This window comes from Maniola jurtina, chromosome 13, assembly GCF_905333055.1.
Source record: "Maniola jurtina chromosome 13, ilManJurt1.1, whole genome shotgun sequence".
NCBI lineage: Eukaryota > Metazoa > Arthropoda > Insecta > Lepidoptera > Nymphalidae > Maniola > Maniola jurtina.
The window spans coordinates 1044234-1062920 of record NC_060041.1 but is presented as its reverse complement, the minus strand read 5'-3'; the positions used below and the strand labels follow the sequence as shown (position 1 = coordinate 1062920).

At 38.5% G+C, this 18687-nt stretch overlaps 1 protein-coding gene across 1 annotated transcript in view; it reads right to left on the bottom strand.

The window, feature by feature from the left end:
- Positions 1-542: 542 nt before the first annotated feature.
- The window catches only part of LOC123871492, a 72901-nt gene continuing 54756 nt past the window's right edge, over positions 543-18687 (bottom strand). Inside the window, exon 2 of the mRNA XM_045915344.1 lies at positions 543-3186. Coding sequence (XP_045771300.1) covers positions 1537-3183 — 1647 coding nt within the window. The 5' untranslated portion in view covers positions 3184-3186 and the 3' untranslated portion in view covers positions 543-1536. The remainder of the gene's footprint in view (positions 3187-18687) is intronic.

Here is an 18687-nt window from a genome sequence, read left to right as displayed (position 1 = left end):
TCACTTACTCAGTGACCTTCACTAAATGAAAGCCATCAAACTCATTTATTAGTTGGTTCTACATTGCAGCTTCACTGAGCGATACAAAATATTTTTTTGTAGGAAACCTTCAATTAATCCATACTTCCATCCATACTATAATATTATAAATGCGAATGTGTGTCTGCCTGTTTGTCTGCTACGTTTTCACGGCACAACCACTGAACCGATTTTACTGAAATTTGGTACAAAGTTAGCTTATATCTCGGGGACGAACCTAGGCAACTTTTCATCTCGAAAAATTCCTACGGGATTTTTCAGTTATGATATTTGGTACAGAGGTAGCTTACACCCCGGAAATTGACTTCGGCAACTTTTTGTACCGGAAAAGCAAGTTCCCACGGGATTTTTAAAAACCTGAAACCACGCGGAGTCGCAGGCATCATCTAGTTAAAAATAAATGTCAAGCTTGATGGCTTTCATTCAGTGATGATCCCTGAGTTTGCGAATCACCCCGCAGGGCATCTTTGGTGCATCACAGGTAAATAAATAAAACTATCATATCACTTATATTTACAATTTTATTGGTTCAAACAACACTTGTTATTTACATAAAAAGTATGTATATGAAATGCAAATAGTCTTTTCTATCATAATTTTTCGATCCATCGATATACTTTAGTTTAATTACAATTATTCGTCTATACAAAGACTTTACCTAATATAACTAGGAATTAGGATATACCAGCAAACGATTTAGCGTACCGGTACGTGAAGAAACCAAGAAGAGGTATGGTGGATATTATAAATACCATACCTCTTCCAGGTTCGCCCATTCCATCTAGACTGCGTCATCACTTACCATCAAGTGACATTGCAAGTGACGATCAATTTAAAAATAAATAATTGAGAGTACTTGACAATTACTTAAATATAAACAGTATTCATTATAATTTACTAGATATTATACTAGAAACTGTAAACCCTACTGAGTTGAAACTTAAAATATAAAATCAAGTAAAAGAAACCGTTAACATTTTTATTATTTTGAGCAAGATGGTTTACATAAGTATTTATATTTTTATGAGTTTGAATCGAAAACCAATACCTTAATGATTATATTTTACAAAATTCAAAAACTTTCAATAATTATAGCCTTTAAGTCCGAATCAGATTTTTAAAGTAGAAAAATATCTTTTGTAGTAGATTTTTTTTCCAGAATATAGAAAGTATTGGTTTAATAATTCGCCCCTTCAAAATATTCTATAGATATAATGTTGAACCCAAATTTCAGCAACGCATTTTTCAGTACTGAAAACTCAAATGACTTTATCAGTAATGTAACTTATTTGCTATAATATGCGATCAAGCTATACATACGTAAACTGATTTTGTGTTGAGATATATAAAAAATGCTATCCATATTTCGAGTCCACGACTTAAATACACTACGCCTTTAAAATGAAGACCCGAGGGAACTATAAAAATACGTTTAATACTAGCTTTTAATAGGTTTAAAGAACTAAGCGTATAAGCAACGGACGCGAGCGATTTTGGTCACCGATGCGGTTGCGGGGGAAGAAAACCTAGCGCTGTAAGCGCTGTGTCCGCTGCTTGTATGAGAGGCGCTCGCCAACGCCACAGCGCTGTGTCGCGGACGGGTTGCTGACGAAGCTCCGCACAGGTTTTGCTCAGCGCTGTCACGCAATCCGCACGATAATGCTGCAAGCGAGCATGCTTCGTCTCTATCGCGTAAGACGAACACGCTCCTCCGAGACAAGCCAGCGGGAAGTGATTATGAAGAGCCAACACTCTCTCCGTTTCGTGGAAAGCTTTCACATACTGTCCTGGCTTCGTAAAATTCCTCGTCCTATAAACATGCTGTAACATGTGAAGATAACGGGGGATGCCTTCTTCCCAAGCGTGCTCATGCTGTAACGAATCCAGATAATACAGATTTGAAGCGTGGTAGGATGAGCGTGGAGGCTTCCCGGAGGCTGGTGTAGAAAGTGGTAGTATTCGCTTCATTAAAGAACTCCAATCGTTGTCTTCCAATGGGACGATGACTTCGTCTATATCAAGAAGTGCCAACCACTTGTACTGGTACATATGTCGGTATAAGCAATCGTTGTAAGGAATCAGTTCCATCTGTCGTTTGTGTGTCGTTTTCTTCTTCAAATACATGTGTTGGAGACCTGGCAAATTCGGTTGTCCTCCTGGTAAAGTTATAGGAGTTAATTCAGTTACTCCAAGTTCGTTGTAGTAGTTCAGGACTTTTGTAATGTTCGGGTGTATTTGGAGTTCGTAGAAGAAGATTTTGTCAGCGCCCAGGAGGCGAATTAATTCGATCCACTCAACAAGTCTGACTGATAGATCCTCGTGGAGGAAATCCAAGCCTTTTACGCAAACGGCAAATTCTTTTTGAACTGCTGGTGGTTTGGGTCGATCGTAATGTACTCTTAAATTATTCGTAGCTCGATCGCAAGGGTCGGAAACGATGGATACTGACGCGGGAACTAAATGACGCACTTCAGCGGGTAGAACGCATGCCATTAGGTAAGGCTGGAGCACTCCATCCCTGTAGTTACCCCATTTGCTGTTCCACACGTATTTGTATTCGAGATTTCTTACTACAACTGGTGCCTCGCGTTCTTCGAACCATAATTGACAGTGGGTTGTGATAGTTGGCTTGATACGATCATGTACAGCTAGTATCCGTACTGCTGGCCCGATTCGAGACGTATTTCGAGCGTCTAGGTATGCTCCATAGAAGTGGAAAACATCAGTTTTTGCTCGTAGAGTTTGCCAATATGTGTTGTGGAATTCGATGTCGTATATGGATGGGAAAGGAGCGCAGTCTTTCTTCTTGTAGAACTTGTTCTTGTCGTTCTTATGTTTGTGCCAGTATGCGAGGGGCAGGGAAGGAAGTCTACGTTCAGCATCTGCTCGAAGCTCGTCTTCGGTGAGGACGCGTGTGTCTGTGGCGGGTTTTGGTGGAGTTTGGGTTGAGGGGAAGGGAGCAGGGGTGGAGGCGGCTTCTGATTGGAGGAGCAGGCGGGCCGGGGGTGCGGGGCGCGTGCGCGGGGTGGTGGGCTGCAGGCGAGGCAGGGCCAGAGCGACGAGGGCGCCCCAGCAGACCAGCGCCGCCAGCCAGCGAAGCCGCGCGCGCCCCGAACCGCTCCATCGCGCGCACCACCCACGCATGGCCTGGAATAAAGAAACAAAACATACTGTTAATAAAATATAGCTCTTTTATTACTCTATCCTATCAGGACTGGGACAGTACGCGCGCGCAAAGCAAGTACCTTCGGCTCATAATCCGAGGTCGGCAGAGCTACAGTTGTGGGCTGTTTCATGAGTAAGTACAGACTTGCAAAATCTTCATAACTCCCAATTTCGTGCCTTATCAGGTAACCTAACTGAAATAATTTCCAATTCGTTACACTGACGTAAGCTCGGCTTCCATTGGTGTTCTTAGCTCTGGTGTTGACGATTTGGGATCTGGAACTTGGTAGTCCAGATAGAAGCATACTTTACCTGCAAGTAGTAAGGCATTTGGCATGTGGCATACGTGGTCTATCTAATCCAGATCGGCTACTCGCGTTTTGCAACGGATAGCAGAATTACCAGTAGACCGACAAGACAGTAAAACCTACTTTTACTATCTACTCATAATGGTAATTAGGTAGAGAACTCACATCATGGCAAGGAAAATATTGACTGGAACAGCAAAAGAAAGCCACAACCAAAACGCAGTTGCATTCGTATCAACATTCAAAATATGGTTCATGGTTAGTTCGAGGTTAACTCTAGTCTGGCTGACCCACAACCACACGTCATTATATCATCGGTTCTCATATCTGATTCCATTTACATAATTAGTAATTCTGTTAAGATAATTCTAAATGATTCGGTAAGATTCCTAAATCATTCCCAAGTTTAACTTATCTAAAAATAATTTCATAAAGTATTAAAAGTTAATTCACATTGTTGCTTGTTTTTATACTAAAATTGGCGGAATCTGTCATTTTTGCAGACATTTTCCAAAGATATTTCTTATTTCACGCTTTATGCTCCGGCTACACCTGAGAGCTTATCTGCACAAGCCAGTTTGCGCAGTGCGTTGAAGGCTAGACGGTATCCCGCGAAGTTCAAACTGCTAAAGATTGGACTGCGCAGTTCTCGGTCTTTGTGCAGTTCTCTGTGCAGTTTTAACTGCGCAGGCAAGAAATAATGATGTTAAATGCAGTGTTAGAAATAATGACCGCCAAAGTTTTTAGCAACGAGAATGGGTATACCCTACTGTTCTGGCCTTTGATTTAATTAGCCTTTTTATATTATTCATCACACCTTTAGGTGCGTTATAATTTTTATAATAATAATATGATTGAATACTTGACGGGATATCATCGCATCGCCGGGAAATACTGAATTAAAATAATCTTCAAAACGTTTGAATGGTAAATAATGTTTTAGTTTTTAATGCTAATGTACAAGTACTTAACAGGGCTCTCTCCATCACTTACTCCATACAATCGTAGTTCCAATTTCATTTGAATATTAAGCAACCAAAGTCCATGATCTATGAAATTTTGCAGACATATTCTAGAAACTAATATCTGTGCCTATGAAAGTTTCCCAACTGTACATTCGCTAAACAGCGGCAAGGAAGGCCGGTAATACGGTGGAGAGATGAGATCGAAGCATACGAGGGAAAATTATGGTTCCGCACAGCCCAAAATAAAAAGGATTGGAAGAGGAAAGGGAAGGCTAAATAAAAATAAATACAATATACATATAAATATATAAATAAAATAAATAAATATTCGCTAAACTGCGCTTACGCCGCCCTCTGCACTCCGGCCCACTTACGAAAGGCAAGGCCTCACCTGACTTAATACGTTGAACGGTGTAAAAAATGCCGATTGAATAACAATAAATTAACATAATGGCGTAATGAAATAAATAATAAAGCAATATGCTCCATTTTTCGTGAATCAAATCAATATTTATAAAGCAATTTGATTATAAAAATAATATTAAATTGATTTTATGCAACGGTTCAAGAATGACAATCTAAAAAATACACAAGACTCAAGAGTTGCAAAGCATTTCTCTAAAGGGTTATATTAGTAAGTTATACCGCTGGCATAAATCTGTCTCGTTTTAACTGAAACTTAAGTCTAAGCAAAGTCAAAGTGCGGTCTATAGATTTCAACCTAAGAGACTCTAGGTGGGCGGCATTTGCGGCATTTAAAGGTTTGCTTGAACTTCTTAAATATTTTGCTAACCATTAAAAAACCGGTCAAGTCCGAGTCGGACTTGCACACGAAGGGTTCCGTACAGTACATAATAGGATTTCTGTGGTTCTGTGCTATCGTATAAGAAATAACACTTTTTTTGTAATGTAACTACAAATTCATGGCTTTTGGATTTTTGCATTTACTTGTGCTATGAGACAATGATACCGGCGAAATTTCATGATTCCAGGTTGAAAGGCAAGTTCCGTATAGGTTTTGATTTCCTTGACCGGTCTTGACACTTGACAGACACGAAAGACAGACGGACAGACAGATAGACAACGAAGTGATCCTTTAGGGTTTTTTTTCTCTGAAGATACGGAATACTAAAAATCTGACTGCTGAGTAATTCATCATAATCAACCCATCACCAGCTCACTACGGAGCACGGGTCTCCTCTCATAATGAGAAGGTTTTAGGCCATAGTCCGCCAAGCTGGCCAAGTGCGGATTGGCAGACATCACACACCTTTGAGAACATCATGGAATGCTCTCAAGATTCCTTCACAATGTTTTCCTTCACCGATCAATGATGAAGACATTATTAGGTATATGACATAGAGCTACATTCAGTGAGGTCGTCCGGTGTAAATAATTGTGACCATAACCGTTTGAATTATTTTGATTAGGTACGCTATTCAAGTTCTCGGTAATTCGATAATGACTGCATTTCGAGGAAAGTAATCTGTATTTCCTGAGTAATGGTGAATAAGTTTGTGTGCGTTTTGGTGTTTTGACTTTACGCAGAACGGGCTATTTCAATCCACGTAATTCTCTCTATTTTGATGGAGGGTTTTGGTCTTAGACTCCCACGGCTATCAAATAAAATAATATTAGGTTTATAATTATTTTTATTGTTGCTAGGTAGCATCTTCCATATAAAACGATAGAAGTTAATAAAAGATGCAAGGTGGCCTTTTGCCGAATAGCTCATATGGAACGGTCACGGTCGACGTACCTACGTAGTAAACACATCATGCTAAATAATACATGCCAATTTACTTCATATGTATTACAGAATAATGAATAAAATTGCATGTCAATTTTGAGTTTTTAATATCCTGTTGCAGGTTGTGCCGTGCCTACGGAGTAATCAAAACATACTAAATAGCGCATGCTAATTTGCGTCATATTATCTAGTGTTTAGAGGTTACAATTGCATGATAATTTTATGTTTCTTATGTGATGTTGTAGGTTGGAATAGTGAGTTGGCTGTGAATGCAGCATATAGGCAGCAAACTAGTTCTATGAGCATATTTCACTTTTCCTTTGTATCCAAGTGAGACCACAGATTTAATTTTACACCTCTTTGGATTACGTGGAAGGACGGTAATTCAAAATGGATCGGATTGCAAGAAAGGAACATCGTCATCAACTGATAGATTCCCACAGCTGGGCATATATCTTGTAGAGACTTCCACATGCTGAGATCTTCCGCTACCTTTTCCCATAGCTTCCTAGGACTCGTTTGATGTAGTCTGTTCACCAAGTGGGAGTCTGCCAATGCAACGCTGCGCTTTATGGCGTAAGGTCGGTTTTTCGAACTATGTGCCATGCCCATTGTCACTTCAGCTTCAAAACCCGTTGAACGACATCGGTTACTCTGATTGTCTTACGGATCTCCTGATTTCTGATTGATCACGGAGAGAAACCTCAAGCTGTTTCCTACCAACCTATAGCTCTTTGCATTGCCCACTCTGAGTGACAGTGACAGACTCTGAGATTTCTTATGAGGCCCATAGATAGCGCCCATGTCTCGGATCCATATGCTATCACTGGCAACACGCGATGTACGAAGACTTTGGTCTTCCAGCACTGAGGAATTTTGGATGAGAAGTTATCTCGAAGCTTCCTGAACGCTGCCCAACAGAGTTAGAAGAAAGGATTTAGATTCTAAAGAAGGAATATCATACGAACGAAAACCTCTACAAAACCTCCTTGGTTTGCAAGGCGACCTAACTACCGTGCTAGGACGTCAAGAATAGATAAATCTTATACAATGTAACATTGAATCGTTTTATTTACGTGACAATAGCATGCTCCTTGAATTTAAACGAGAGTTATCAGATGGTACGCTTGATAAGTCTGAATCTCAACCGGAAAACGATGTAGGAAAATTGTTTTCCGGAAAACTTTTGTTGATATAATTTATTTCAGAAAGAGGCAAAATAATATTATTTTGTTAGTTGTTTAAATAATCGTCACAGGTATCTTAAAAAAAAAAGAAGTAAACAGGCATTTACAGGCAGGTAAACTTGTCCACAAAATCTTAGGCCACATCATCACTTTCCATCTATCCATCACCACACCTTCAAGTGATCACCGAGTGCCAATAGTGAATTTAAAAAAAAATCTTTATTCTTGTGCAATAGATTTTTACAGATTAGACCTGATAAGCTAGTTATTGAATTTTTGAATCTCATGCAACCACGCACTCCTACATAATATTATGCTGTTACTTCAATAATAATTTACTCAACTTATACGATTCATTTTCAAATTTTGTTATACTAATTATAATATTATAGATATACCATACCTACGGTAATATTTATGAATAACATTGCAGTAAATAATTGTAGAGTTAAAATTCAAGGACACAAAAAATAGCTATAGGTAGATATTATAATTACCAACAGAGCAAAAACCAGCTTCCTCGAATAGAACAGCTAATGTTTTTATAAATGCTGTACTTACCATAAATACTCTGCAAAATCATGTGACGGCACCATCTTAGAATCTATGCTTAGAAAGTTAGAAGACAATTGAACTAAAGGTAACGAATAATATTATTTTTAGAACAGATTTCAGGATTTATCAGACAGCCCTGATCCTTGTCTATATCCCCTTATATCGCCCAACCACTTGCATCTTTGGCAAGCTTGCCTGCAATCCTTTCTACCAACACTAATCTTGCCGAATGAAAATTGGGCTCCTCTCAAAGAAAAGCTACCTTTCCTTTCATAAAGGTGGCCATGAGATTTCTCTCTTTGTTTACAAGATTTGAGTGTTCAGTGTAAAATTGTTCCAGCTGATCAGAATTTTTAATCTATATTACATATAATAAAATTGTAGAAAAGTGGTGTCTGTACAATGGAAATATATAAAAAAAAAGTAGCAGGGGTTGTTATTATATCGATGCCGAACCCGAAATTGTAATTAATATTTTTTTTGTCTGTTTGTCTGTTTGTCTGTGTGTTTGTGCACGCTAATATCAGAAACGGCTTATTTGATTTAGATACGGTTTTCACTAATATATTGTAGTAAGCTTCACTTAGCATTTAGTGTTTATTTCATGTCAATCGGTTCATAAATAAAAAAGTTATGTCAATTTAAAGAATCACGGCGCCTCGCGCCTGAGCGTCCGTGGCTATATAAAGCGCGAAAAGTCACTATTCCACGCGAACGAATTCGCGGGCACAGCTAGTAAATTAATATCTTAGCCTAGCCGTAATGTACTTGCACAGGAATCTCCTCTATTGTTGATGGACACTTACTTAAGTAAGTTAAGAATCTACGGAGCTCCCGAATAGAACACCGAACTCATAAGCACTAGGTGACTATACCCCGCTTTTTTACCATCTTTAGTATAAATAAACACTACCAAAACCTTGGCTCTTCGGACCGATAATTTGAATGGTAATTAGCGAACGATGACCACACTGATCGTGACGATCGTGCATCTCTGCTGACGTCAAACCACGTCGGGATTAACGTGAGTTCAGACAGTCATGGACTTACGATGATTAAATGACATCATGATTAATATTTGGGGTCTACACAGAAGGTCTGAATTTGAACATTTGTGTGGTGACGGTAAACCACGTCATTTTTTCATCCAAAAACTCGGACGTGGAGGGAACGTGGAGGGAAACTGGGCTGGTGCACTGTTATACCGGGGATCTCTTCCTCACACAATGCTAGGTGAAATAGCAAATAGATTACCCACGTGCGCCGGCAATATCGGTCGAGCGTACTGCGTCCCCAAAGGTTTAAATGTTTTAGACTTTTTACACCTTTGTTACCTGTTATCTCCCAAAGCCACCATGATCCAAACTTCATAGTCGCTGATCGTTCCTCCCTGTGTTGGGGACAGGCTTATTGCATTGCCTGCAGGCAACCCTATATAGATTATAGGTAGGTATATAAAAATGTCATCCGGTAGGACGCAAGCTGGTGGGGTCGACGCACGAGGGGGCATGCCGCTTGTCATGCGGCTCGCACCCGACCGTGCGTTTCGCATGCTGCATGCGATTTTATGTAACCTTTTATATTTTTAGGGTTCCGTACCTCAAAGGAAAAACGGAACCCTTAAAGGATCACTTTGTTGTCTGTCTGTCTGTCTGTCCATCCGTCCGTCCGTCGTGTCTGTCAAGAAAACCTATAGGGTACTTCCCGTTGACCTAGAATCATGAAATTTGGCAGGTAGGTAGGTCTTAAAGCACAAGTAAAGGAATAAATCCGAAAACCGTGAATTTGTGATTACATCATTAAAAAAAGTACGTATCTATAATTGTTTATTTGATTATTAATTTACAATTATAACATCTAAAATTTAAAAAAAAAATTAAGATGTGTTTTTTTCAAAGTAAGATAACTATACCAAGTGGAGTATCGTATGAAAGGGCTTTACCTGTATTAAACAGATTTTGTATTATTTTTATGAATAATAGTTTTTGATTAATCTAGCAAAAAAAAATACCCGAGTACGGAACCCTTGGTGCGCGAGTCTGACTCGCACTTGGCCGGTTTTTTTTATCTTTACTCACAAAGAAAAGAGGAACTCGCTAATTGACTAATATATATCTATGTAAAAAGACAAACTCACTGACTACCATGTCAGTGTACCTAAGTCTAAGCCTCGTCATCATCAATCCATTGCCAGCTCAGTACTGAAAACTTCTCTCCTTTCAGAATGAGAACAGTTTATAGTTTATACCATAGTCGTTTATACGCTGGCCATTTGCAGATTGACGAACTTCACACCTTTCAGGATATTATGGAGAACATACAGGTTTCCTCACAATAATTTTCTTCACTATTAAATCAAAGTGATACGTATTTGATTGCTTAAAACGCACATAATTCCGATAAGTTAGAGATGCATGCCCGGGCTAGAACCCCCGACCTTCCGATTAAGAGGCGGGAGGCTTATCTACTAGGCTATCGCGGCTATGCTCTATCTGTTTTTCTTTCGTTGTCTTGGCTAAATATCCTTTATTTATTTACACTTAATACATTTTGTATGAAGAAGTGCGTATATGAAGTGTAACCTTTAAGTAGGTAAATCCGCTAACTATGAATGACTGTATTAAAATTGTTTCCTCACGTAAATGTGAATTGAAACAACATTTACTAGAATACGGCGCGGCGCGGGCGCAGCGGTGGTGAGTTTTTGAAATATTTTTATTTTTTCCTGTCAGCCCTGCAATTTATTCTGAGAATCTTAAGAATTGGACATCTACAGACATGCCAACTTCTACTTCGTCAACATCCGTTCGTCTGTACGCGGGGCACACTGAAAATTATAAAGTCAAAGTGGAATGACGTAGGAACCTGTTACTTATTGATTTTCAAAGTAGTCTCCCTTCCTTTCTAAGTACCGCCAAGTAATAATCCCGTGGGAACTATGATTTTCCGGGATAAAAAGTAGCTATGTCACCTCCAGTTCTTTAACTATTTGATGCAAAATCACGTCGTGATTGCTCCGTTATGATGTGATTGAAGGACAAACTAACAAACAATACTTTTTCGCATTTATAACAAGAATAGTGGTATTATGAGTAACTCAGTTGCATTATTTTATTTTATTTTATTCATTTATTTGTAATTCACAGCGTTACAGCTAATATAATTTTACACTTTAGAATACATATAAAAATAAGGCCAAATCAGATTACAATACAGGATTTACAGTTTACTTATAAGTAATTATAAAATATAACAGAAGCTTTTCAGTAAAGTAGTAGCAGTAGGTGATTCACAACATGAGTGAGTGTGTTTGTGTGTGTGTGTGTTTATGTTACGGGTACAATCGAAGAATGTGTGAAAGCAACCAACTGAACTTTCAGTAGCCCACAAGATGATGTACTTAGTTGTATTGTTACATATTGTAACTTTTTATAAATTCAAAAGAGCAACTACTAAGTTTCTTATCGGCTCTTCTTAGTAGAATCTGCATTCCAATCCAAATGTAGAGTAGCAAATGTAGAGTCACAGACGTAGCATAAGAGACACTACTTGTCCTATATGAAATAAATACATTTTGACTTTGATTTTATGTTGATAGCCGACGTGTTGGCACATCTATAGACACTTTATTTCGTCTCCCGCTTGGAAGTAAGCAGAAAACTTAAACATGTCAGATGGGCATGACTAAAAAGACGCCGTTACTGGTTTACTCTTCGTCGTTTTGTTAGCAAATGTTTCCGACAAGACACCCTAAAGTGATGAGTATAACTATGTATTGTAAGGTTATTTTTAAAAAATTGATTTGAGTTGTCAAAAATAATATAAGATTATTAATTTGTCTAATGCAGGTAGTTTGATAAAATGGATATTTGGCTCATTCGATGTCATACAATCCGTTGCTAGGAGGCCAACAAGATTGAACTTGCATAAATACGGGTATTTCGAAGGTTTTAGTTTAGTCTCCTTCTGAGATTCGGAGCGATATCGCATATTTTCGGTATTTGGATTGTGAACTGAATAATTAGATGTTGTGAAAGCAATCACGCTCTAATTAAATTATTTATTTTGGCATTAGTTTGTTTAGATTAAAACTCTCGGATAACCTTACACATTAAACTTGTGTTTTTTGTGTTGGTTTTGGAGAGGACATTCCAATAATTCGATAAAAATATTTAAATAATACCTGTTTTTCTGAGTGACGCCAATAATATGAATACTGTAGTGATAAGTATTATGAGTCAGTAGTTGCAAATGTTGATAGCCAACATGTTGGCACGTGTATAGGAGTTTTATTTCGTCTCCCGCTTGGCAGTAAGCAGAAAACACGTCAGACGGGTAACATGAGTAAAAAGGCCTGTTACTGGTTTACTCTTCGTCGTTTTGTTGGCAGAGGTTTCCGACAAGGCACGCTAAAGGCAGGAAGGCGAGTTTATTGCTGCACATAAAAGATTTATTATTATTGTAAACTTACAAACAAGCTGGGCATTATAATGATGGCTTTCTTGAGTTGTGTAATATTTCCTTTACAGTCCTTATTCGCTCTACTGTGGGTAGCTATCATCATCATCATCATTATCAACCGATAGACGTCCACGGCTGCGACGTAAGTCTCTCGTAGGAACTTCCACATGCCACGGTATCGCGCTGCTTAAGAGGGGTCTCTCCGTCACTCGCTTCATACAAACGTAGTTCCAATTTCATTTGAATATTAAGCAACCAAAGTCCATGAAATTTTGCAGACATATTCTAGAAACTAAAATCTATGTTTGTGGTTTTCCAGATTTCTGTTAAAATATTCAATTTCAAAGTTACGCGGTCTTAAACATACAAATCTTTGAGCCCCTGTAATTTTAAAACTACATATTTTTAGAAAAATCTAAAACACCACAGACACAAATATTAGTTTCTAGAATATGTCTGCAAAATTTCATGGACTTTGGTTGCTTAATATTCAAATGAAATTGGAACTACGGTTGTATGAAGCGAGTGACGGAGAGAGCCCTGTTAAATCTTAAATAGCCCAGCCCAATGTTGAAAATAATAATTAGTGGGAACACCGCCGAAGGGAGTTTGGTTATACCTACAGTTAGCATATTATGCCGATGCTTGGAAAAAAGATCTGGCACAACGGGCGGTCGAATTGCACCAGGTACGTAGGCAGGCATAGGTATGTAATTAAAATATCATTTTACTCCTAAGCAATTATTCTGGCAATGGGCAGGTCATGTTTGTCGTAGAACCGACGGCCGATGGGACAGACGGAGCGGAGACCGCGTACCGGTAAGCGCAGTGTGGGACGACCTCCAGCCCGATCTACCGATGACCTGAAGAAGGTGGCGGGGAGCGGGTCGATCGATGAGGAAGGTTGAGGACCGAGTTTGGTGGCGCGCTCTTGGAAAGGTCTATGTCCAGCAGTGGACGCATAAAGGCTGATGGAATGGAATCAATCTTAAGAGAAACTGAATACCGCGGTACAAGTTATATAAAATTGCTTGGTAAACAAACAAATGTTCACGGATTATGTTATTAAAATAGTCACTGCTGACGAATGGATGACCTAAAAAACCTGCCAAAACTGCAACCCACTTGTTGTTCGCTGCAAATTTGCATAATAATGCAGTGTTGCGCAAATATTTGGCCACGCGCTCTAAAATGACACACACCTACCTACACATAAAACAAACTTAGCGCATGATTACGATAGATACTCTACCTATTAGATGCGCGATAAAAAGATGAATATTTTATACTAAAAGGCGCACTTTAATCTTAAGGAGTCCTCATAATGAGTTCATCATCACTAGTGTTTGGATTCGACTTCAGCCACCTTCGGCCAAACCTTCGGCTTTTGCCAAGATGGGCCTCTCAATCATCATGCACACTCGACATTGCCATGGTCCATGTCAATGTCCGAGCGCCAACATTTCATGCATCGCTTTGTTTTACATATAGGAAACTAGAAAACTTAGTTAAATTAATGTAACGTTTTCACACTTTCAGTGAATAATCACCTGTGAAATATCAGCACTAAAATAGAATAGAAATATTTTTTATTCAAATTAACTTTTAGGAGTATTTTTGAATTGTCAAATGCTAGCAAGCACTGCACTGCCGATTCGAAATGCCTTTCCTACCGATAAGAACCAGTAAGAAACTCGGTGGTGGTTGCTCTTTTTAAACTATTGATCTTGATCATAACTTATACATACTTATACTTATTGATGTAGCAAACGATTGAAAAATCACTTTCCTCGTGAAAAACTGTGAAGAAAAAACTAATTTCACTAAATGAAAATGATTCGCAGTAGCAATAGTTTCCATCTCTATATAGTTGGGGATGTATTAGTGATGTGTCAGCCACAACAACATTCAGAGGATTGATTGAAGAACAAATCATTACAAGCGCGTCCACAATGTCCCATCGTGTTACTCTCATTGCCTTTCATTATGGTACGGTACCACTATCGGAATTCGGCAAATGATCGAGTTCGGGCTACGATAGTTCGGCGTTCGACGAATCAACTAACACTATTCGAGATGTGGCGAATGTTTCGTATTTGGCGAACTTTTATGTAAGTTTGGTAAATCAGCCGGCCGGCAGACGCATCCTCCCTGTGGTGTATCAGATATAGGTACCTATCGCGGAAAAACAAAAAAACTCACACACAAAGGGTTCAGTACTATCGTACAAGATTCTGTACATTGTTTTTTTTTAATTTACATTATTCATAATTTCATTTATTCATTTGTTTATTTTCACATAGGGGCCATTCTGAAATTTTTATTAATTTTTTGTTATATATCAATAAAAATACACTGCCTGTGAAAATTTCAATTCTCTACCTATTACGGTTCGTGAAAACAACCCGCTGACAGACAGATAGACTGACAGACGGACAGATGGATGGACAGCGAAGGCTTAGTAATAAGGCCCCGTTAGCACTCTTCAGAACCCTAAAAAGGATTTTTTTAAACCTATGTCCACGCCAATCATTCGGGTAAGCGCGAATGTGCGGACTGCGGAACTATACGATTACCGCCAGCCCCACAATATCACGAATCATTTGTCGAAGCCTGATAATAGAGCCGTAGCATTAGTGTTCCATCACTCGCATGGACTTCCAAACCTCTTGGCCCGCCGCCAGCGCCATTAATTACGTCTTCCATCTCACAGCTTCACTTGTCTCCTTGATCACTAGCTTCTAGGATGTCTCTAGTTTTTTTAGCTTTGCCCTTTGTGTGAGTCACATCAATTTATTTTGGTTTCTTACAGTCGACGAACTCATTGGGTACCTTACTTATCGCTTAAGGGCGACTTTGTCTAGGATTTCTCTAGTTAAGTAGCTTTGTCCTTTGTGTGAGGTGAATCACATCAATTTATTTCTGTTTCGTACAGCCCGACTGAAGTCATTAGGTAGGTATAGTACCTTACTTATCGCTTAAAAGCGACTTTTAGGGGTGTGATTTTTGTCAACATTTAGATAACAGCCGTAACAGTGAGGTTCAAGGTTGAAATCTATAGAGAGCACTACGATTTTGCTTAGATTTAAGTTACAACGAGACAGATTAATTATGCCAGCGGTATAATGCTGTCTCGTTTTAACAGCAAAGTCAAAGTGCACTCTATAGATTTCAACCTAAGACCGATAAACAGGCCACATTGCGACGGTGCTGTAAGCTAAGCAATTTCGCCTGCGTAATTGATTGATCGCCAATATGACGTATGGTTATCAACGCCGTTGTAACAGAGATACCGTAGATCTAAGCTCAGTCGATCTGTGCCAACTGCCAAGTGGTAACAAATCAGATTGCTTTCTACACTGTAGTGGTTGGGAACCCGTTTCAACGCCGCGTGGGCAGACACTCCAGCGCAGTAATGAGGTGAAGTGTTATGCAGTACTCTGAGTTATCTACATGCTGCATCCATACAATACCTACTATTTTAAATTCAACTAGACGATCTACCCCTCACTTCGCTAGAAGTGATTTTGATGAAAAAATCTTAAAAGCGCGCAAGCCGCTTTTCCTGTTACAAGCGCGCTCCATTTTAGCCAACCAATCTAATTGCAACCAAGACCATAAATGAATAAAAAAATAATTTAAATACTACGTTTTAAAACGGGCTTAAAGTAGGTAAGTATGAAAATAATAATTAAAGTTAGGTATGAGAATACTTGTAAGATTGGGCGCACGCAGTTATAATAAATTAGGTATGTAGGTATTGATGTATGATTGACGCCTAAGTTAATTTTATTCCTCTGCAAATTATTATATGAACTGTTGAATGAGTTTTCTCAACGACAGCTACTCGCTACACTCTTTATTAAGTTCTCATCTAGTACTTAAACTACTTGTACATTTCTAAATGAAGCAGTCACGCGAAGTAATGTGTATCATAGCAGTTAGCCGGAAAATGCTAATAAATTACAACTAACGGCAGATGAACTGTTGTGGTCGTCCAAGTAGCTCGTCGAGGAAGCTATTTAGAACTTTTAATTAAGACTTGCTAGACATTCTAGAGGCTTTCGTAGGCACGTGCGAATCAGGCCTAACGGTCGCTATTTAGTGTACATAGGGTTGCCATCTTTTTAATTTAAATAAATAATACACAATTATTTTTATAACTTTGAAGAATATGCAATGCTTGAAAATAAAGTGGGTATTATTTTTATTGCGTAATTGGCTTACGCTTGACAACAACCATGCCAAACACCCCACACGTATGGGTTTGATGAAAAAAAATTTTGAGTTTCAGTTCTAAGTATGGGGAACCCCAAAATATATTGTTTTTTTCTTTAATTTTGTGTGAAAATCTTAATGCGATTCACAGAATACATCTACTTACCAAGTTTTAACAGTATAGTCCTTATAGATTCGGAAAAAAGTGGCTGTGACATACGGACGGACAGACAGACAGACAGACAGACATGACGAATCTATAAGGGTTCCGCTTTTTGCCAATTGGCTACGGAACCCTAAAAAGCAACGATGAGGTCTCTAGGTTGGAGCACCCTGCCTAGAAGATGCCTTCCTATTCAATCTTGATTTAGAGGTATTTAGATTACCTATACGTGGCAGGAAATACGAACGCCGGAAGAGTATTTCACACCTTAGTGGTTCGTTTCAGAAACGTTGGGCAAAAACGATTCGTACGAAGAGATTAGATGTACTTATAATACATATTCGACCTACATTTTTATAAATAAATAATTATCTTTGCTTTCAGCAGCAACCAACAAATGGCTGTCATAGGTGAAAGAAAAAAACCCACTTCAACATCAAAAATAACAACGCGTTTAAGCGCGGATAAAAGCAGGAAAAAGCGAAAGACAAAAATGACAAGTTGACACCTGACATTGACATTTTAGGTTGTGCTCAAAAACGAAATCAGTCTGTCAATGTGATCCGTTCCGACACGCATCACAAATCGCTTAACACTTTTGTTTATTTTAGTATATAAACAATAGAATATAAATAAATAAATAAATAAATCTTTATTATCTTAGCGGAACATTATTTACAGACTTTGGTGTGAGGCCCTGCCTCCTGATGAAGTGAAAACTGTGTTTCAGGAGGCAGTGTCTTCCCATAATATAGTGTACAGCACAATATAATATAACCACTTATAATAATATATTAAATTTAAATTTAAAACACGTGAGTACTTAATATTTAAAGATATACTTAATATTTAAAGATAGATAGTTAAAATTGTAATAGCTTTGTGTAGTGTTGTGTGTGTGTGTGTGTGTGTGTGTGTGTGTGTGTGTGTGTGTGTGTGTGTGTGTGTGTGTGTGTGTGTGCGTTTGCGCGTGAAAAGAAAGAATATTATCTACAAAAGCCAAAAAATGTAAATTACGTTTCCCCGATAATAAGTACATGATTGATTACACAGTAGGTACGGCTGGCAGCCCTATTAAAGTCGTACGTCTGTCGCCTCGGGCGGTTATCGACAGTTACTTTACGATTAGAAACGTAAGGTCGAGCTATTAGCGAGAGATATATTCAAGAGTAGCCTAAAGTTTGACAAATCATTTGGTACAAGCTGAGTTCCGCTACGCGACAAATCTAAGCGGAAAATGTACTACAGTTTTGCGACATTGCTAAAATACGAAAAATCAAATGATCTGTTAAAAATCTGCTTTTTTAGCGGATTTTAGCAAATTAAGCTTTTGATTCTTTGTATATCATGGACTTCCGCAAAGTAACGCCTGCTTCTATACAACTAAAATGCGGGTTTGTATTTTGCTAAAAGACAAACCCGCACTGCGTAATTTCACCGCACGATTTTTCCCGCAGAAATCGCAGAATTCTGTGTCATAATAATATGGAAATTGTATAAAACCACGGTCCATACGCATTCGTGAAAAGAAATAACGCCGGAGTAGCTTCATAAAATTTCCATCTGCGGGAAAAAATTCGCAGTGCGGACTTACACAGTAATGTAAATAAGTAAACTGGTGAAATATTCTTTATTGTACACCTAATTACGTATAAAAATAATATGTATTTATATATAACAAAACAGATATTTGTACAATAGACGGCCTTATCGCTGAAAAAGCGATCTCTTCCAGGCAAATAATATTTTTAAAAAAACATACTGTCGAATTGAGAACCTCCTCCTTTTTTTGAAGTCGGTTAAAAATTAAAGCAAGGGGTGTTAAGTAAAAGTAAAATCCAATAACTATTCAATCCGACCTGGGTCTCAAATCCGG